This window comes from Gadus morhua, chromosome 10 (genome assembly GCF_902167405.1).
Source record: "Gadus morhua chromosome 10, gadMor3.0, whole genome shotgun sequence".
In the NCBI taxonomy this organism is placed as follows: Eukaryota; Metazoa; Chordata; class Actinopteri; order Gadiformes; family Gadidae; genus Gadus; species Gadus morhua.
The window spans coordinates 1,901,770-1,924,614 of NC_044057.1; the positions used below are offsets into that span (position 1 = coordinate 1,901,770).

The following is a 22,845-nucleotide window of genomic DNA, read 5'->3' on the forward strand; positions in this document are numbered from 1 at the left end:
TATGTGTTTGATGTTTGTTCATTTTGTAGCATGGATGGGTTATCGATAACTCTGGTGTGCACTCATGCATCCCTCATCCTTTGTGTGTGTGTGAATGTGTGTTTGTGTGTTGATATACGCGTGTGTGTTTGCCTTTGCATGTCCCTCCCTCCCACTATTGTATGTTGAACGTTTTTACGCACTTACTGTATGTTGTATTTATTCATAGTACTTTATTGTGTAGCTAGTAGTTGTGTGTATCTGCAGTACCTACCTATCACTGCTGTTTATGGGGAATGGGTTAGCCTAGCGATTGTTAGTACTTGCACTTGGTTCTACATCTTTACTGTAGTGACAGCGATATATTGCTTCACTTCTTATGACAAATGTACTTTTTGCAAGTCTTTTTGCATAAAAGTGTCTGCTAAATGCACATGTAAAATATTTTTTTTCATGTGTATTCTTCGCTCTGTGTTTGTGTTTGTGTGTGTGTATGTGTGTGTGTGTTTGTGTGTGTGTGTAAGTGAAGGTCGTAATGCGCTCAGCGAGCAGGTCTGCAAGGAGAGTTTTTGTCTTCTTATATTGGGCTCCCCGCCAAATAATTAGCAATTTGTGATGCCCAAGAAATTGTAGGGCGCCGTTCTCACAGGCCTGTAATTGCGAGCACTCGACCAAGACAAAGGGTCTTTGGACGGCGTACATGGATATGCGAGCAACTCTGTTGTAGAGCAGCAATAAATTGTCACGGTAATATTCCTCTCTGTTTCCTAAAAGAAAGACTTAATAAACAAATCTTTGTTCACATTGGCAAGTAAAAGTGAAACTCTAACGAATTGCTCAAACATATTTTGGCTGCCATGTATAATAAAAAAAATAGGAAAAACTCTAGCTCAATTGCTAGAGCTAGTGTCCCGCCATATTGGAAATCATTATTGTTTCAGTTAGCATGTCAGTTGATCTCGTCCAATCTAGAATGTATGTACATTAGCAGCAATGTTCATTTCCTTCAGGGCGTCAATACCGCTATATATCAAGCCGTCTTACTTAGCAGGGCCCTTGTTGGCCATGGGTGCTGCTTCACAAAGATTTTTCCTTTGTGTAACTAGAAAATCAATGCAAGTATAAGAGGCCCACTGGGTTAAGCTTGACCAAAGAGCCCACATGGGAGGTCAGTTACATTAATACAATGTCTCATAGCACACCGACCAATGAAGGCCTTGCGAGGAACGGCAGGATATATGGATCCAATGTGTTGTGTGTATATATATATATATATATATATATATATATATATATATATATATATATATATATATATATATATATATATAGTAGGGCTGTCGAACCATTAAAATGTTTCATCACGATGAATCGCATAGCATTTTTTAAATTATATTTTAAATCCACTCAAATTTCAGTTCAATGAGATTATCTAATGGAATGACACATTATCGTTCATACCAAATGTGCTTAATAAGCAAAAGCTAGAACAAATGATCACTGAGTGTGGGTTGAATTTGAAACTTTCGGTACACCACAGATTTGGGAATTGTAAACAGGCAGTTACTACAAGTGTAGTTAAATTCAAATTCAAAAATTCAAAAAAAAATTGCTCTCTATCATGCAGACACAGCTTTTCATTGGCGCATTTAAATTCAACTTTGGGTTGCAATTTTTTGCGTCCCAGACCAATGGCATTGTTTTTCATGTTTTGGATTTTTTTTACATGATTGGACAATTCAGCGAATCAATCAAATAGGGTATCTCCCTTAGCAGCATTCGCGCAACACAACTACATGCAGAGAAGTGATAGATTGCTCACTAGCAGAGAGTTGTAAAAGCACTTTCCACCCTTTTCAGTGGAGGCGTTGGACTCCCCAAGCAATGTTATACTTAAAAGGAGCAAGTAAGTTACATATTGATTTAGTCTTTTGGCCTGTAGCATATAAACAGAATGAAGCAACTGTTTCCATATTTCTAACTGCATTTGAAATAGACATTGAGACTCACAAATAATGGACGCTATAGGACAGTGATCATGATTTGCCTCGATATCAGAATAACAACAATGGGTCAAATAGTAGTTGCTGGTGGAATGGCTACAAAATAGGTCTGTATATGTAGTGTAAGCTTGTCCAGGCCCTGCAAGTCAGGATGGAAGGCTATGAATCTGAATAAATAGTAGGTAATAGGTAATGGGTAATAGGTATTGGCCATCCCCAAAAAGCACCAGATTACAGGAAATCTACCAAATTCAAAATTTCCTCGGGGAGGCCCCACCAACAATTTGTGTCACCAGCCGCCAGTGCTGGTTGGGGACACATTAGAGAAGGCTACAATATTATAACTTTAATCTTTAAAAGATAAAAGTAAAAGAGAGATTTACTCTGACAATGTTCCATGCTCGGTTGAAATTAGCAATTGAATTAGATGCGCTGTCGATGCTTCGGCAGCATAAAAGCATTGGACTCCCATCGTAGCCTTAAAGAGACCCGATTGCACTACTACTTTCTGGTCTTAATTTCTTATTAATGACTCCTTTAGCGCAACCTGACACGAATCACAGCACAAAAAACGATGTAGATTTTCGGGAAACTCTTCCTCTCATCTGGGCGCTTTCAGCATTCTCTGTCAACGCTCGGTTTCGTCCTTCTCCGCCCCCTCGCCCCCCTCCTAACGATGTAGATTTTCGGGAAACTCTTCCTCTCATCTGGGCGCTTTCAGCATTCTCTGTCAACGCTCGGTTTCGTCCTTCTCCGCCCCCTCGCCCCCCTCCTATCAATCATTATAACAACGTTTATAGGTCATAAAAGTCAAAAAAGCATAATAGGTCCCCTTTAAAAAAATTATGATAATGTGCGTGAAGTGTTTCAAAGTGTGTTTGCGCTCTCCGCTAGAGGAGATTTGAGCCCAGGCATGGCTGCAAGAGTGCCAGGGCTGTGTAAGATTCAATGCCTTGCTCAAGGGTATTGAGGTAGGGTTTACAAATCACAGGCTTTCATTAAAACAGGATGTAGCCGCCTCGGGTTTGAAACCAAAGCCGAAGCTTTTTCCTTTGTTCAATTAGATCAAGCCAGGTACCATTGTCCCTTGGAACTATATCCCATACTTCATTAGATTACATCCTTGTGATATGATATCCTTAGGCTTAGGAGTTTATAGGAGGGGCAAGGAGACGTGAGTTTTTGCAGAAAGTAGTAGGAGAGTCTAAGGTTTACCTTAAGAAAATACTTTCTGAAGCTACCAAGCATTTAGGGAGATGTTAGTGGCTACCACACTGCGACCGATAAAAAAAAGACACAAACATGATGGAGGTCAGTTGAAGCATGTTCTGGGCGGAGAGATCCGTCTCGGTTCTTAGAGTAGGGGGAAAGGGATGGTATTCAGCAAGTATCCCATCCTTCTGCCAGGACCCTTCCTGAATGATTCAGCATTTTAAAGTCTGCAATCACACTCCCTCGCCTCCTCTCTTCTCTTTCAGAATCTCAGGGGTCTTTGCTGACTTTTCTTCCTACTCCCTCTTTAATCTTTCCACGCTCCATTTAACTATTTCGATTTTATTCCTCTTTCTCTATCGCTTCATCCTTCCCAATTTAACCCTACCTCAGAAATGTCGACTAATTTCATGGAATTCTTCCCTCTCTTTCCTTATTTGCCAAGGGAAGAGATTGAAGCAAGAGAAGCATTAGACCCTATCAACCATTCGAGCATATCTTGAGTGTCACCAAAAGTCTTAGCTAACCCCTTCTTGGGCTTCCACTGACTTTTATTACCCCAAAAAACACACATCCGAAAAACCTGAGAGAGGCTGGATTTGTGACGGATGAACATTGTAGGACTAGAAGGCCGGGGAGAGGATATTGTAAGAGTGAGGGTGCAACTATCAACTCCCAGCCGAAAGATTCCGGGTTTGAACCCAGTGTGCAGTGGATGAAGAACATTGTAATATTTTTTACCATTATGGATTATCAATCGTAAATTGGATAACTTGAACACAAGCCTACATCATATTATAATTACACACATAATCACCCCCCTGCCATAGCAATGGCCTAGCGTAGCAGCAAGTTTACTGCAGTTGGTTAAGAGGAGACGCGATAAAGGATCAAAAGCAATAAAAAGATCAAATGAAAAAACAAATATAAACTATGTAATCAATACATTATCAATTTCTATGGGTAAACTTCTGGGAAGGGTTTTATGGATCTAATGAATGGGTTAGCAGCAGAGAGAGTAACAGTTATTTAGCAGGAGTGGATGATTCACAGCGAGGGGGGGGGGGGGGGGGGGGGGGGGGCGATACTGAACAATCCCACCCACAGTCACTCTGCGGCTGTCTGCCGGCAACGCTCATGACTCAGGGCTTTGGTTGGACTGTGTGTTCTGGGCTGGGCTTTTAGACAGCTTCACACACAATCACCTATCCAGGACACACAAGGAAACAAGCTCTCACACACGCCCCAAAACAAGCACTCTGTTGGTCTGTAGTTCTTTCTGTCTGTGTGTGTCTTTGTTTTTGGCTATCCGTTCTTATACGCCGTGCCACCCAGACCCCCGCTAGGGATGTTGGTGCCAACGGTTAACGTTCATGTGCGAGTATATGAATAGCGCTGGATTCTATTTATTTTCACATCAGACCGTCCTTGACGCGACGGATGATGAGGGTACAACCTTGCCGCTGAGTGACACCGTGATTATACGCTCGCCCACGCACTGCCACCCTTGCCGGCGCCAGCAAGGACATTCTTAATGCTTTGTGCGACGCTCTCGAACCGACGCCAATAGGAGGCCGGGCAGATTTCTCTACCAATGGATGATGATAGCCTAGCGCCAGGATCTAACAGGAGTGCTAGGATGAGCAAGGGGATTAACTGTCATTGTGCAAAGGTTTCTGCTGGTTTATCCGATCCCAGCACAGCTCAGAACAAGAGATTACTTGAAGAAAATGCATTTTCTGTGAAGGCACCAGTAAGTGGTCTGTGGTGTTGGTGCTTGCAATCTTCTTAAAAGATAGAAAGACGGCATCTTCCAAGGTCCTGTTTCATTCTGGAATCTGATTCAGGTTACCATTTACCTTGGGTTACCACAGACTAATTGATTTTTGAAAATGCTTGATGATTATGATTTGATTTGGATGATGATCTACAATTCCCGTGGAGCTGATTGTTGGAGAGATGACCATACTTCTCCTATAGCCTTCCCTGCAATGGCCTGCTTAACTAATGGCAGCAAGGTAATATGCAACGTTAGTTGTGTAATAAACACCATTATGAAAAAGAATTTCCTTGACGCACAATGTTGTTGGTAAAACATATTTTTACTTAAAAAAAAATACCACAACAGTCGAGTCACTTGCTCAACTCAAGCCTCCCTCCAGTCCAGAACTCTGGCCCTCTTAAGGAGCACCAGAATGGGTGTGGCTCAATTAACCTATGAGCCACAGCTGCAGACTATTACAGGGCTAACAGCCGGACAGGAATCTTTTAAAACATGTTAAACACAGTGAAGATGCCATTCACATATTCACAACCATCCACAAGATCTCCCTATGCCTTTCAGCTATCTTGAGTCTATTTGAATGGGGTTTTCGAAAGCATTACAAGCAGTGTAAGGGTTAATACTAGAGCTGTCAAGCGATTAAAATATTTAATCGTGATTAATCGCATTAATGTCATAGTTAACTCACGATTAATCGCAATTAATCACAAATTATTTTTCTATGCTAAATATCCCTTGATTTTTTTGTCCCATAATTCTTCTCATTTTAATTCTCTTATCAACATGGTGAAGTGCATCGGCTTGCCTTGTGCAAATTATTTTTTATTGATAACAACATTGGCATATACTGATCAAAACAGGACGATACAAAAAAAGAGCCTATAGTGTAATTAAACGACTGCTTTGAACAAATGTCATTTGAACATAGCAGTCAAGAAGAAGTACTGCTTCTTCGTTTTGAGCCAAAGAAAAAAAAAAAATATATATATATTATTTTTTTTAAATATAATAATTGCGTTAATCGCGCGATAAAAAATTTAACGCCTTTAAAATTGGTTTGCGTTAACGCCGTTAATAACGCGTTTGACAGCTCTAGTTCATACAATTTTAGAAGAGTAAGATGCATATTTCTAACCAATATTGAACAATTATTTGCCGAAGGCGAAGTGAATAGTTGGAAATAGCCTAGAGGCTATTCCCCAATGAGGTGATTAATTGTTTTAATATATACTACACGTGAACGCTCCAAAAATAAACAAGATAACACCTTCTGCCGGTATTTTTTTGTTTTTATTAGAGGTTTATTAGATTTTATAAGCGTGACAATACACCGCGTAAACAATATCACGAGTCCCATTAGATATTGCCCAATATCCTGAGATAGCGAACCAATCAAAATGCGCCATTTTAGGAGGTTCATGTGTAGTATATTCTAATCCAACATATACCGAATCCCCTGCTCATGCTTCAGCCAGAGACGATCCACAAAAGGATACATCCCCTGAAAGCCACAGCTTCATTTTAAGGATCTGAAAGCTCAGAAAGCAGCAGAGAGAGGGATGTGATTGCTGGGTTTGTGAGGAGACGGTGGCGGGCGCAGTGGGAGGTTCTGCTGCAGAGCTGGGACCGAATCAAAATCAACATTTTAATTGATTCAGGGTGAACACAAACGATAATCTAAACTAAAGTAAACGAGGACTGAGAGGAATCTCAGTGTTGCACCTTTGCTACGGTCGTGCTCTCCACAAGCAGACCTTCACTGTCTAAGCACATACTGACTTGTAGATCGAGGTGACACAACCGACCTGTTGAGATTGAATTTGATTCTAAAAGGGAAAGTGTTTCACTTTCTACACTTTTTGCCTCCAAGTGACTTGTTTGAAAAAAGTTGTATTTACATTAAAATGTCTTTAGCGAACAACAAAAACAAAGAAATTGGCCTTGCCGTTCCAGTACTTTTGGAGGCGACTGTAGTCCCTCCTCTCTCTTTCCACCCGGTTGTCGGACCTGGTTGGTTTGTTAAAAGTGGTTGTCAAGCATCTGAGCGGTCCAGTAAACCCACCCTGACAGTTAACGTATTCAAAACACAACCAAACACTGGAAAGGTCACTCGAGTCATATTGCTGAGTATCATCAGTGTAGTCACGTCCTGCCTGCTCCTAAACCGTTGGTCGCGCTGTGGTGACTCCACGCAGGAGGAACGGCGCATGGAGCAAATGGGCCGACAGCGTTGGACGTCACTTTGATGAAAAACGATTTGAACGAAACTACATGCCTTCTCCGCCGCCTCCAGTTGCTCTTTCTTTATCTCCTATCCTCTTCCTTTTATTTTTCTCGCTTCTCATTTATCATATTCCTCTTCTGTGTTCCCGTCTCCTCACCCTTCCTGTTTCCCCTCCACCAAAGCCTATCCCTCTTCTCCCCTCCCCTCCTCTCTCCTTCCTCTCGTCCCCTCTCCTCTGCCTTTTCTCCCCTCCCCTCCCCTCCCGTCCTCCTAGTGGGAGGTAGTCGTTTCTGCCGCTCAATCGCCTCACTGACGTGGAGCCCAGTGGCTCGAAGGTAATTGCTGAAGAAACTCTGCCACTGCTTTGAAATGGCTGGCACGCGACCGCCAGCCACGCAGCCAGCGCCGCTAGCTGCCTCTAGCTGCCGCTAGCTGCCTCTAGCTGCCGCTAGCTGCCGCTAGCTGCCGCTAGCTGCCGCTAGCTGCCTCTAGCTGCCTCTAGCGGCCTTTAGCTCAGCTCCAGTGGACGGGATGTTTATCTGCTGGGGAGAAAGAGACAACCAGTTGACCTGAATTCTCCGGTTTAAAACATACATATCATTCCCCTGCATTACAGCAGTGAGAGTGAACGAGTTATTCATCTTCACCTCGATACATTTTAACGTGGGAAAAAGAAGGACGGATTGGCAGATAGGTCAATGGATCGGTCGAGTCTAAAGGAGGCGTTTGCTGCGACATCCTGTCTTCTCTGTGGTACCCGGCTGCCAGCCTCTAGAGTGATGGATGTGTCTCACCGCTGTTTACACATCGCCACGGTGACGGGCCGGGGAGGCCAGTCAACCCTGCCATGATTAATGGGAGTTGAAGTTGCAATGCATATGCGTGATGCCATGTATCACCATCAAGCGAGGGCAGATGAGGCTCATCTCAGACATTAATCATTCACTTTAGATTCTCCACTCGCTCCCTCCGCCACAAGGTCGACCTGGGAGAAATATCCGGGGAATACATGCTGCTGAATCTATTTTCGGTCTCTCCGTCCGTCCACCCGTCCCTCTATATATATTTACCTCTCCCCCTCCCCCTCTCCTCCGCTCTCTTTCTGTCTCTCTCTCTCTGTCTCTCTCTCCCTCATGTTTGTGAAACTCTCATGTTTGTTAACTCTCGTGTGGGCGAATGGAGGGAGGGCTCTCCAAGTTTCTTTGTATTTCATCCAGACTGTGTAGGAGCAGAAATGAATCAAGCCCCGAGACGACCTTTGATGAGGGAGGAGAGGTGTGTAATAATAAACATTGCCCTCACTTTCATAACCTCAGAATGTCAGAGAAGGGAACATTTTGCTTTTTTTTCGAAAGGGCTCCGTGAAATCTTCAAGGTTGTGGTGCACAATATTACCTATACACTTCACTGCCTTACTCAGATATCGTTTAGGGACGCTCCCCGTTCTGTCCATCTCTGCTCTCTCACTGTTGCTAGGGTGGGGTAGAGGTGGTGGTGGTGGTGAATTGGGCGGTTGTCATGTCGATGAGGTGGTGGTGATGGAGGTGGTGATGGTGGTAGAGGTGCTCCTGTGGTGGTGTCGGTGTTAGTGGTGCAGTTGAATGAGAAGGTTGAGATAAGAGTTGGGTGGTGCAGCACGCAGGCCAGATGACAGATATATAGGAAATAGATACGAAGGATTCCTAGGGCTACTGAGCTGGTCGAACAAAGAATTCCTCTCTCCCTCCCTTCCTCATTCTCTTCCTTCCCTCTTTTTCCTTCTTTTAATCCCTTCATCTCTTTTCATCTCTCTGTCTCAACCCTTTCTCTTCCTGTTTGCTGTCGCCGTTGTTCTTGTGCCCTTCCAATCTCGATTTAGATTAATCTGGTTTATAGTCCATCTCTCTTCCTCTCCTTTACCTCCCACAGCCTCTCTCTCTGTTATCATCTCTTTTACTCTCTGTCTGCCTCTCGAGACAACTCAAACACACACAAACATTAACCCAACCAATTGCTGCAATCCACTTACTCACACACACAAGCACAAACACAGACACACACACACACACACACACACACACACACACACACACACACACACACACACACACACACACACACACACACACACACACACACACACACACACACACACAAAATCGTTTATTCATACGCTTACACACAGACCACTCAAACAATAAAAAAAGAAATTGAGAGCAACAGAAGGCTTCTACACACAACATCAACCTGACTTCTCAGCCTAAGGTCCCCCCCCCCACACACACTTTGCACACACCCACAGAGTAACAACCACAACCACCCGACCTCCAACTAAACATATACACATTGAACAAACACACTTCACTTCACACACACCACTTGTTGCAATGCAACAAAAACACATTGCTATCCACCCACTGACCCAACCACATACTCACGAACAAATCATCACGAACAAACACACGTAAACAAGAGGTACACCCGCAGAGCCATAAACACACCCCACCCATCTACATACATACATACGTACATGCATACATACATACATTAATACACACCCACACAGCTCTAATGTACATGCATGCGGGCACACACAATCAAAGACACACACAGACACACTCTCAAAGGCACGTCTCGGGCTTTGAACTTATTCTGACTTGTTCCCTGTTTCACCTTTGTCTCTGGCCCTCTGTACCATCTCACTATTCTAGCCGTCCATTCTATCGTTCTGCTCTGTCCCTCCATTCTACCATTTTCTTCCATTCCTCTTTTATCCCATCCCTCTCTACCTCTTTAGACCCTCTGAAGAGCTGAACCGGTTCAGAGTCTATCCTTCTTGTCTATGAAGATTTAGTACCTCAGGTGTCCCTTTATGCTAAACAGCAACTTTGTCACAATCAAGTTAATAAGCCGCGAGCGCTGGGGTTAGCTGTTAGCATCGGGATTAGCCCTCCAAGGTTGGGGGGGATTTTTCCCGCTTATTTCTCCATCCACCCTAAACCAACGACCTCTATTCTATCCAGTGATAATCCCAGCCCGCTGGCGTGCGCGCATGTGTCCGTGTGTACGTGTGCGTGACGTGAGCTCGTCTACGTGTCTTTGTTCTGATTGAGTGGGCGGCGGGAGGGTAGCTGGGCGGCCTGATAACGGTGTTGACTCCACAGGCAGGGTGCGCGTGTGCTAAACCCCCGTCGGCTCAAATGGATGCCCCATTGTCTGTGGCGCACAGGGTTAATGACGAGGTTAGCGCCGAGCATCTACCCGCTCTGAGACATAATCGGGTCTACAAATTCCAGCCAGCCACAGCGACACGCTCATTAGTTATCGGGCAGACAGAGACATGTAAGAAACGCACATTTCTACTGTTCTCTCTTATGACTTGAGTCAACAGAAGGATGTTTGGGATTCTCCTGATTCTTTCCTAAAAGTCGGTTTCAGGGCTAATTGGTATTTTTTAACACAATGATGGTTTGAAAGAATGACTAATGCTAACTTATAGGCATGAACAGTCAACTGCCAGAGAAATGCCAGCGTCGTAATGCGCTTACCACTCTGCTTCCTGTTTCCGTCCTTCCTGTTAAAGAGTACAAAGGAAATAATTTGGATCCATTCACTAAACCCATAACAGTGTAAGAACATCTCACAACATGGAATGAGCTAGAGGACAGTGTATTACCGTAGTAGTCATTAGACCATAGGGGAACCTTGTGAAACATTTTATGAGTGAGAGGAGGATCAAGCCATTCTGAAATTTAAATCCTTATCCGTATCACAGATGTTAATGTACCACATGGTTCCCCCAGGTCTACCACAGTTCACAATTGTTACGTTGTACCAAACATTTGATAATAATTCCCTTTGAAGACAATACAAAGTAGGACATGTTACCTGTACAAAGTACAGGTAACATGATATGACTAACCATAATGTATAGTAATACCTCACTTTGATTTAACCTTTAACATCACATGTACAGAACTACATGCACCGTCCAGGGGAAACACAAAGACGCGCACCGTTTAATTAGCAGCAAGTGGACGCGGTGCAATGCAGTATTAGGGTGATCATTTGGTTGCGGTTGATCCACACAGTAAGTACTGGAACGAAGACGGGTCTCTCTCTCTCTCTCTCTCTCTCTCTCTCTCTCTCTCTCTCTCTCTCTCTCTCTCTCTGATGACCACTGAGTTGTAGTGTAGTAGTTCTTTCCTAAACCTGGATTATATGTGGATCAGCATTTGTGTGTTTGTGTTCATGTGTGTTCAAATATGTCCATGTGTATGCATTGATATGTGTGTGCTTTGGATTTGGCGTGTGTGTGTGTGTGCACGCGTTCTTGTGTGTGTGTCTGTGTGCATGTTTGGGTGCATGTGAAAGCACTCATCTATTTTTGTGCGTGTGTCTGTTAGTGGGTATGTGTGTGTGCGTGCGTGTGTGCGTGCCTGCGTGGGTGTGTCTGTGAGGGTAGTCTGATTCAGTCTGGGGTCCCAGTTCTCATTAAAAATCAATTTCTGGAGAGGCAGAAGGGGGCAATGGAGGCTAGTTTTGGGGGGGGGGGGGTCTCTGGGCCCTGGCCCCTCAGACAGAGTCCCCAGCCCTTGCCCTGCTCCAGCTGACGAGGTGGAAGATGAGGACTAATTCCTCTGGGGCGGATGTCACAGTTGTTGATGAATACACCAGCCTCCCCAGTCAGGCCAGCCACTATAATTGGACCAGTTCAACACCACACAGATTACTTTTTAGTCGCCCAATCTTTTGGATTATATTATTGCCATGCGCTGCCTTGTTTTAAGATTCGGGCCGAGTTTGGAACAAGCTTTGTTTTGCGATATCGTCATGGATCTGTTTTTACTAAAACGTACATTTGTTGAGAACCAAACAAAGGAAAACGTCAACAAGAGTGATTGTGAATTTAGGGCGTATTATATTCAGGCATAATCTACCAAAGCATCAGTATCGCACGCGGGCTTGTAATGTGTATGCAGATTCATATGAAGAGTAAAACTGACAAGCTATCAGTTTCCAAAAGCAGCTGAGATCCGTGGAGTGTTTGTGTGGTTTATGTAACCATCTCTTCTGGGTTCATCTTAACGTCACGCCTTGCATGGTTATCTCTGGTACTCCGTTGCTGGACCCCTTCTATCCCCGGCCCGGGTCAAAGATGATCAAACACTCACAGTACAGGCTCCTTCAGGAATGGGGACAAGGAGGCCGAGCCGAAGTCACCTGACATGTTGTTGATCTTTGACGTTCATTAAGTGTAATTAACTGGATTCACCACACCGGTTCAACAACGTCTGCTTGACCTAGCTCAGACCCTGTCTATTAATCACTCTTGTGTTTGGTGTTATGACCACAGGGGCCACCAAGGACATGGGAAAGATGCTGGGGGGCGAGGAGGAGAAGGACCCCGATGCGGAGAAGAAGGAAGAGGAGCGACAGGAGGCACTGAGACAGCAGGAGGAGGAGAGGAAGGCCAAGTACTCCAAGATGGAGGCGGAGAGAGAGGGAGTCCGACAGGGGATCCGGGATAAGGTACGCACCTAATACCCAGACCTCTAAACACAAAAACAGAAAACCCCTAGATACATACATTTTTACATGAAATAATAAATTATGAATCCTGGTTTACATCAAGGAAAGGTTATTTGTGGGGAAGATGCAGATGAAGAAAACACCAACCATTGACATTTGAATAGCTTACAAGGTATTAGGTTGCCAAAAGAGATTACTTTACAAATATAAAGTGTGAGTTATGGAACAACAGCAACACTGAAAATGAAAGGCCTTCATTTTTGGCTACAATATTTCTTCTTGCCTTCGGCTAGTTCCCAGCCTCGCTTGACCTATGAATAAATGTGGATCAGACATCCACTCTAAATCGTGGGCTTGGCTTAGTTTATGCACAGAGCAGAGGCAGTCAAGCTTTCACTGATATGAAAGTATCTGTGTCTCCTTCCCATTTCTCCCTATCTTCCTGCCATCTGCCGGATCAATACTTATTTAAGTTGCATTCAAGTGTTACAACTTGGAATCAAGTGGGGGTCGAGCCATGTGTTCAATTTCAAAAATCAGGATCAAAATGTTTTACTGCATGTTTTACTGCATGAAGTACCAGAATAGTTGGACAGGACCAAAGATCTCATTGGTGCAAAACACTTTAAAAAATGGCCCCAAAGATATCCACAGACGCAAATTCCTCGCGCCAGTGGTTTTCTGGGACTGTTTCGGTAGCGCTTCAATGGATGAATGACAGAATATCCCCCGGAAAAGAGAGGAGCAGAAATTATTCAAACTGGAGAGGAGTTGAAGGAGCGTGACTGTCTCTCTCTAATACAAATTCTCCTTGTTACTGTAGCATTGGCCCAGGGTTGAGCTAGGGCCGAGTTCAACGACACGACAAGAATGGGAGTACAGAGAGAGAAGAATGATGCAAAGGATTTTCCACTTGGTAATCAAACAGGACCTCTTCTTCTGCAATCAAAGGGGTAGATATCTTAAAACGTAACCACCATTGCAAGAGATTCTCTCCTTCTTTAACAATAATCACTGCAGGTATATACAGTGTAGCTTCACAGGCTAGCTACCAGCTTGCACTTACATTACCATTATTTGTCATTCATATTGATCAAAGAGCCTCAATTCTGTAAAAGGGGCGCCAAAGTGGTTCACAAAGTGGAACCGCACAGTCCCTGTTCAAAGTGGGTAGAGTGTGTATCATCAAGGCCCAGTCCTCAGCGAACGTGATTCCTACCCGTGGTCCTCAAGACGAACTGGTAACAACAAACTTATATCATTATAAGTATTATATATTATATTATTATATATTATTATTATATAGTATATAGTTATCGATATATTACGTAAGGGATAATGTATAGAACGCCTGTCATTATCGGAAAATAAGGCGCTAGGGTTGATAAGTTACCAGACTATTTGCGGAGTGATACGCAAGACGGCAAAAAATCCACTTTCCTTGACAGCGGTCATTATATGCTTAGCAACAGTGGTTTATCAAATATAATTCACCGCCAGAAGTTGTGAAAGGCCAATGCAAGTGAACGGAGCGTTCCACGGCATAGAGAAGAGCTGTGTAATAAATTATATTATTTAGATATGGAGTTCCAGGACTCCCACCGTAGCACCCGGAGTGTTCTAGAATATTTACAGAGCACGGCCAAAAGCTGTGTGCGCCTCCGGATGATATTATGAATCCGAGCCATCCGCTGTGAACACTACCGCCTCTAAAAAAAGCTCATTGTGGGGCTGACTCGTAGTGGCTGTAGTTCTGCACCAAGAATGAAATTATTGAACGTCTTCAAATACTGTACTAGGGGCCCACTAACACCTATATAAAAGCATCCATAAAGTAGCATGCCATGGGACCTGTAACAAAAATTTCAACAACAAGATATTTAGGTAAAAAAATTATTAGGTAGAGGCACCTAATAAAGCAAAAAGTGACCAATTGCCACAGTGGTAACAAACAGCACCAAAACACAGCGAACAGGCAGGGCCTCAAAAGTTCATGTTTAAAACAAGCATGAGCTTGATGGAGCATCCGGTAAACCAGGTTGAACTGATGAGGCCTTTTAACCGGTGGCTTTGCCCTCGTTGGCAAGCCTCCACAAATCAATCGAGCCCCGACTGAAGAATGACCATATTTGTAGTCTTAAAATGTAGGACAGGGAAAGGAAAAACCGAAAGGGGGAAAAAGAAAACGCCACAAATACATAGGGACTAAACACACAGCATGCTATTTTTGAGCGTGATGCCTAATTCCTATCTGCTCCTTAGTGACATGTATATGTAGTTCACTGTAGGTCACTTTGGAGCAAAGCTTTCGGGATGTGAGCAAGTAGTAATTATTCTTCATAGCCAAAGACCTGTTGCACAGTGGCTCTCTGCCTCGCCTTGATGTCAGCCGAAGGTTCTCTTTTGAAAACAGACAGTAGCTTATCTCATCGACGCCACCAGTAAGCTTTGATTCGCCGAGCCAACAGAGGCACAACAACACTATAGTGTTTGCTCCCATTGTGCGTTCCCAAATCTCAAAATTGCTTTTTTCTCATCTTTGTTTTTGCCAAACTTTGATTGACAGAGGATGTGAGGCGTCAATCACTTCTCCAAGAGCTCTACTGACCTAGCTCTACTTACTAAGAGGCACGTTTCACCATATCAAAACCCCACAAAGACAGGGCTTAGCTCCCCCAGCGAGAGTCTGTGGGTTTATTAATGAGAGGTGAACAAGTGAGCGTTGACGTTACAGCGGAACATCCAAAGAGCGGCTTTACATCGGTTCAGTTACTCGCAATAGCTTGTGTTTTCTCTTTTTCTGTCAAAGCTCAAGTCATTTTACCAGACTGAAACACACACACCCACACACGCACCCACACACATTCAAACATAAGAACACATCACACCCACACACATACAAATATATAAACAAATGTGCATACATTAACAAAAACATGAACATACATGTTCCTACAACACACATCGCTCTGCTTATTCACTCAGCCGTTCATCCCGCTCTTGAAAGTGACTCTCCTCTAGCTGATAACATCTTTACTCAGAGTGCAAAACCATTCTATGTAGAATGTGACTTAAAGTGTATTCCGGCAAAAAAAGAAACCAGGGTCCTGTTCGGCATGAAAACCCATAAAATAAGCACTCCAGACACTTTTTAGTATAGAGCTTGCCGAAAGTGTCCCGGAGCAATGTAACAGCCCAAATTACTTCCGTGTTATTGGCTAGGGGCACTGCAAACGCTTCCAAATAGGATTTTTACCACTAATATTTCTCAAAATAGAACCAAACCTCTGCAGTAGCATGATTAGGGTCCCTACACATAAAACTAAGCATCAACAACTTAGTTAATGTACCGGGAGTTTTTTAAAAAATACTGTTTTCCGAGTCTGTGCCTTACCGGTAGGTCCATGTTTCCAGGAAGTCCACACAAGTCAAAGCCATTTGGGCTGACACATTGCTCCGGGCAACTATGGGCAAGCTCTATACTCGATTATCAACGAAAAAAAGGGGTTCAATTTTCGCCGGAACTACACTTTAATTTACTTCATTTGAAATCCAACAGACCATTAGATACGGAGGGCAGTCGTCTCCCTTTCAGAAAATATACCCCCCAGAAGCCCGTCCAGAGGTTCTGGGTGGCAGTGTTTGCTGGAGACCACAGTGTGTTTGTGGCCTCTCAGGAGGCTTCCTCATTTAACCTGGCGTCGGTCCAACGTGCAGGGCCTTAGCTGACCAGCATGCAGCCCATCATGACCTGAGGACCCCTTCTCCGGCAGCGCCTGGACATCTTAGAGCTACAGTGTCGAAATCCAAGACAACAGCATCCTCGCTTATCCTCAAAAAAGTGATGATGAACCACATTGTTGCAAAAGCCAGGCTATCAACCCCCAAAGCGAGTTTTAAGGGAAATTTTAGATCCTACAGTTAGTTGTGGACAGTGGAGATAAAGCTCAGAACCTTTTGTCTGGGAGTCAAACAACCAGACTATCCAACCATCTATTTGATAGCTAGTTCATATGCTTTATAAAATGTTTTATCGTTGCTATAGCTCGCTACACTGCTATTGCTATTTCTAGTGTCAGATGTGGAGAAACACCTGCTGGTTACCGTCGCTAGTATTCTAATAGACCTAAATTGGTGCCAGATGATGTCACTTTGCTCCAATGTGGCGCTACCAGGACAATTTCACAAGCTGTGAGTGCACGACTCAAATGATAATCTTCAGCGTTGATTATCCTACAACCAGCGTTTGTCTGCATTGAAGCCAGATGAAAGCCGTCTCATTGGTAATCAACCCTGTATGGATAATAACCTGCTCAATATAACAGCAAGCACTGGAAACACACTCCCCGGTGCCACTCAAAACACACGTACACACTAAAGCAGAGACATATACACACACACAAACATACACATACATGGCTTTGTTTCGATGAGTGTGAGAATGTTGCAGCACTTCCTCCTTATATAAACCTGTGTGTGTATGGGTGGGTGTTTGTCTACTGCAGTACAGCTTCCAGTATATAATAGGTCTAATCCTAGGGCAAATGAAAACCTGTATGTATGTGTGTGTGTGCGTGTGCGTGTGTGTGTGTGCAGTATGGCATCAAGAAGAAGGAGGAAAAGGAGGCAGAGGCAGCAGCTGCTATGGAGCAGGCCTCAGAGGGGAGTCTAACCCGGCCCAAAAAGGCCGTGCCTACCGGTTGTGGCGATGAAGAGGAGGAAGAGGAGAGCATCGTGGACACGGTCATGAAGTTCCTCCCCGGGCCCCTCATGGATATGTTCAACAAGAAGTAACGCCAAGAGTTCCCCGCGTTACACACCTGATTGTTACCTTCTGATGACCACACCCATGGCACCTCACCTGACCCCTGACCCTTAACCTCTGTACTTAGCGACCCCAAATCGAGAGACATAACAAGTTTTGTCCTGAATGTTCAAAATAGTAATCTGGGCTGTGGTGGTGTTCATTTTTTTTTTTGGTATAATTTTGTCTGAGAATCTTTGTCGATATCGCCAAGATCTTGAACTAAGCCTTTCTAAAAGATCTAAGTTCCGCACAGTCCATGTAATTTTCATGACAAACCACATGGCCCAATCTCTGTTTGGTCCATGTCTGATACTGGAGTTCCAAAATTTACATATTAACTGCCATTCCACATTTATTTTTGTAAATAGCTAAAAATAGATTAATCCATGAATAAATAATTAAAGAAAGGAGTATATGTGCGTTTTAAACTAGTATAATGTATTACTAAATTATTATGAGAATAAGCCATATTTTAGACTTTGAAAAACGTATCATATCATTTCAATGTTTCTTTCTGAAATTTCCTCTTGTGTTCTTGCTAATATTTGATACATCTAATGTACATAAACACTCGCAACTTTTTTATCAGTTCAGTCCATTGTGAAGAATCTTTTGTTTTACTGTCTGATCGCAAAGTTTACTGTGACATTGTGCTTTCGCTACCGGAAAATCACAATTGTAAAGCAAGACGGTCAACAAGGATTCAGCTTGTTATTGCTATTTTTATAGATTTTTGTTAAGCATGCATTTGTTACAATTCGTGAAGTACAGTGCGCTACATGCAGTACAAAACAGTCCTTTTGATTTGTTACTTTTTCTTCAAGCGAAACATTGTGAAATGTGAGGCAATAACTTTTTGGTTTTCAAATTTATTTGACGTCTCACTGGCCGTGTTCAGCAGGCCAATCTCTCCTCCATACGAGAACCGCACTTTCACAAAATTTGTATAAAATGACTATGAAATAGCTGTACTTATCTGTTATTGATATTAAATCCACACAACATTTAAACGTCCAGTTTTACATGTTAAAAGCTCTGCTTTTGCTAAAGAGGACATGCGTCAGTAAATTTGTCAGTAAAAAGACTTTGTTTTTCCATTTTTTGTTATAAAAACATTTACAAAGTTTTTAATTTTTGGGACGAAACACAACTGTGTTGTGAACACAACACACTATATGTAAACAGACAGTGACAAAGGTGCAATATATTGTAGGACATGAAGTTGTTCTGTGTGTATTGTTTAACTGATGGGACAGCAGTCCTGAATCAATAACAGACAATCTTCATCGTTACCTGTTTTTAAATGATTTCTCAGCGCGTTAGTCAATGTCAGAGTTGCCGTCCAACGCTCAATGGTGACGTTTTATTAACAGCTTTTTTAGGGATGATGGAGGGGGATTTGTTGAATGTCGTAACAAATGTTTTAAATGTTTTTGCCACACGGTAAAAAAAAAAAAGAATACAGTCACAATCGATGTTCAGCACAGTACAACTACATTGTGGTCGTTTGTTTACATAGAGAAGAAGAAAATGACAGGACAATTGTAGTTGTCCTTATGTCGTATAAACGCAATGTGCTAATTTATAGGGTAGAGGTATGAACATTTTTGAAAAACAAGCAAAGTGTCAAACGCTGTCAGACAAGGACAAAGTTGTTCTGCCTTATTTCCGTCTGCTTATTTTCTTGTGATCATTCCACAGTGTCTTTTAAAACATTCCTAATATCTACGACATTCCACACCAAGGGCCACTAACTGCCCTGTTGTTCAGATGAAGAAGTACTAGTGGGATTCCAATAGTTTATACATAGATTCCGTACATGAGTAAATCAGTCATATCAATAGCTACAATGCCTGCCACCTAGGAGAAACGATAGAAAGATACTCCTGTACGAAGCTCAAATAAATTAATCAGCATATATAAACTGCATTATTAACATGAATGAGATAACCTTATATTCTTATGTAATGTGATAAAAAGCTGTGTTAGAACGTCTTACTTGCCATTTACAGAAATAGTTGTTCCACAAATGTGCTATACCTGTAGGTAAACTGCTCGTAAAAACATATTTCCTTGTTAATATTGGCAGTTTAAAAAGCAGTAGTTTGTTGCTGGTTACTTTTGCCTTCCTCCGACCTGTGCTAGGATGATGTGTTAGCTAACATTTAGCTAAAATAAATGGCCAACATTTTCTACCACACTAATGATTCTGACCAAATAAAATTGATCTTATCTGATTCATGCATAAGCAGCATCCAAACCATGAATAATCTGAGTAATATATCCAATCAAGCCAAAGATAAGAATCGATTTTTTAGACTTAGAAGTAGTGTTCCATAGTTAAATTTATTAACTAGACCTTTTTAATTTATTTCTAATTCTCAGGTATTTCAATTTAATTTGCTATTTAGACATTCTATATGAAGATTATCGCTTAGAACGTTTTAAAAATAAGCTCTAAGATATTTAATGTTTGTTTCACAAGAGGCCAACAAACACATGCCCTCTCTCATTTTGATTTGTAGTATTTATTTTATGTTCATTATTTTGCCCAGAATAACCCTAGAACGCTAAGATTACTGCCTAGTCAATCAATAGCTAAACGCCTATTGATCGCACAAAAATACTGCCCAAGTCAAACGAGATCCATATCTTGCCCCATAAAAGGACGCCGCTCTAGTAAAGTGGTTTTAGTGACGTTCATGTCGCCTGTTTGGTCGGAGGTCATTTAATTTGTGCCGGTCACACCCCAGTGATGTTACAATGATTATACTGCCTGACCATTAAAGAGATGCTCCTTGCTGTGAATAGATTGTGACCGTCTTACCTGCATCTGTCTCTTTGTGTACTGTACCCGTTGAGAAGAAGCTTGTATATGTCTTCTATGTCTGTTTGTTTGTTTGTTTGTTTGTTACTCTTGTATGCTGTTTTGGTGGTTGGTACTTTACTGGTAAATTATATAATATTTTTTTGTATTAATTAATTGTATTACTGTAAAAACTGTAAAAATTCTTCTCACCCTTGTCCCTCTCTATCTCCCTGTTTGTTGAACAAGTGTATGCATGCTTACTGTGCGCAGACTAGACCCTGTTGTTGTGTGTTACTGTGCCCCCACCTTCACTGCATGCCACTTTAGAAAGAAAGACTCTAGTCTGTAAAATAAAAATTCTGCAAAATGGAATCACTGCACTCTCTGAGAATAAAGTGATTTCATATGACTGCTCATCGTTTTCTGCAGTCAATTGTTTTGTTTGGACACTCAACACTTTCATTGTTTAACCCGTGTTAAACATTAAAACAAAAATGAATAGTTTGGAAGTTGTATTGATGTGTATCATATGCTGTTTTTTGCTTCCAAAAGAGTTTTGACCATCAATAAAGCGAAAGGGCTGTGAACAGTTGGCATTGTGTTGATGAAAACGTGAACAAATAACTCTTAACAGGCCAACATTAAGTGTCCTGGGTGATGCCAATCCTCCCGTCTGATCCATATCTAAAAAAACAGACACATCAAACTGATTCACAATAAGTCTATTAGCGATTGCATGGATGGACTCCTCCTTGGTTTTAGGTATATTCGTTAATATTGATTAGCTCAGTGTAGTTTAATCTTGGCCTTGATATGTTTACCCTACTGCACCATAAAAGCTTGCGAGCATGAGCCTGAGGTGCAGTTCTTAATAATTATCTGAGAGCTAAACCTTTTTTACTCTTGAAGGTCATTTTTTTCTGATATGTGATATGATATGTGATATGTGTGTATTCAGCTTTTTATTGCCAAAAATAAATAATATTTTTTTCAGCAAATGAGAAAAACATCAGGCTTAATATGGAGGTTAGGGAAATTACAACTTTCTAACCGTTTCTGCTGAATCTGTGGATGATAACATTAAATAACCTAAAACCCTGAACGCTGGCTCTTTGAACCAAGGAATACGTCACCTCAAAGTCTGATTACGTCTGATGTCATGCTATCCACCCAATTGGCCACCATGCAACAGAACAGGTTAGGGGCCTCCTGTATCATTAAAAAAATAAAAATTAATAAAATTGTATCTAATCTAATCTATCAAGAAACAGAGCTGCTGAGGTATCTTCTTCTAACCGGTGCCATTATTTCTGTATCATCCTGATACAAGACCTTGTTGGAAAGGTGAATCATGTAATTTTTTATGTTTTCTGATTTTCTTTCTGCCCTGTTATTGCCAAGGAGTAATGAGAGAACAGATAAGAACAGGCGTGGAACCTGTTGTTATCTTCACTCTCGTTGAAGATAAAGCACAATGGTCTTTCTGCCGGAAATCAATCTCATTAACCTTCATGTTCAGAGCCCAAACCGGTCCAGATTTAGCCCCATGCAGTCTCTTTCTTTGCCTGCTGAAGTATTTTATAATAATAATAATAATAACTAGAAAATTCATTTCCTTCAGACAATGCGGTGAGTGCTGTAGTACAAAGTGAGGTTGAAAATAGTTTTTAATAAAGCCACATAGATTAAGACATAAAGAAACGTTAAATGGCTTAAATCAAGTGAAGAGTTTGAACAAAAGTTCAGAAGTCTAAATGGATTAAACAAGGTAAACATGCACACCATTTAAGAAAATGTAAATGGTTGGAAACATAAAGTGACAGCTGAACGAAAAGCGCAAAGCATTGCTAGAAATGCAGAAATCAGGACGCGCGGCAAAAAAGACCTTGAAAACAAACTGCACCTCGCAATGGATTACATTGACCAACTGGAAAATCGCCAGCAAGGCTGCTAAATGTGTCTGAACGGCTGGAAGATAACGTGGGAATGAACACCTTCCTGGTTAGACTCATAGACCCAGGGTGGAAAGTAAAACTGAAGGAAGAAGAAAAGTGCACACCGCCTTGGTCCCTTCAATGAGAATGTGTGTTTCCCCCGCACCATTACATTCAAACTGCATCACCTTCAGAAGAAGATACTGATCTTGAGAGCTGCGAGGGAAAGGAGACAAAGTAATCCTAATGACACCACCAATTACAGAATCATCGCGGCTATCTCGACACAACTACGGTAGAAACGGGAGGCGTTTTGGCCGCTGAGAGAACTGCACAAACTGGATATTAAAACCCAACTCCGATTCCCTTCAGCTCCGCAAGTGCAAGACGTGATATTACGATGAACTATGCCACGACACAGGAGGCCTGCTGGAGCTCCGCAAGAAACACCCGTCTCTTTCATTAGAGTACACGTAAGATGAAGAAATGACTCAAAGGACAATAGTGGGTTAAAGTAGAAAGCTAATAAGTCAACTCCGGACCTTTTTTTTTTTTTTGTATAAAGTGTGGAAGTAATGAAGTA

General features: G+C 42.2%; 1 protein-coding gene across 1 annotated transcript in view; it reads left to right on the top strand.

The window, feature by feature from the left end:
• cplx1 (complexin 1) overlaps nucleotides 1-20,915 on the top strand; it is a 38,361-nt gene extending 17,446 nt beyond the window's left edge. Inside the window, exons 3-4 of the mRNA XM_030369036.1 lie at nucleotides 12,537-12,712; nucleotides 17,309-20,915. Of these exons, the coding sequence (XP_030224896.1) occupies nucleotides 12,537-12,712; nucleotides 17,309-17,506 (374 nt within the window). The 3' untranslated portion in view covers nucleotides 17,507-20,915. The remainder of the gene's footprint in view (nucleotides 1-12,536; nucleotides 12,713-17,308) is intronic.
• The last annotated feature ends 1,930 nt before the right edge of the window (nucleotides 20,916-22,845 follow it).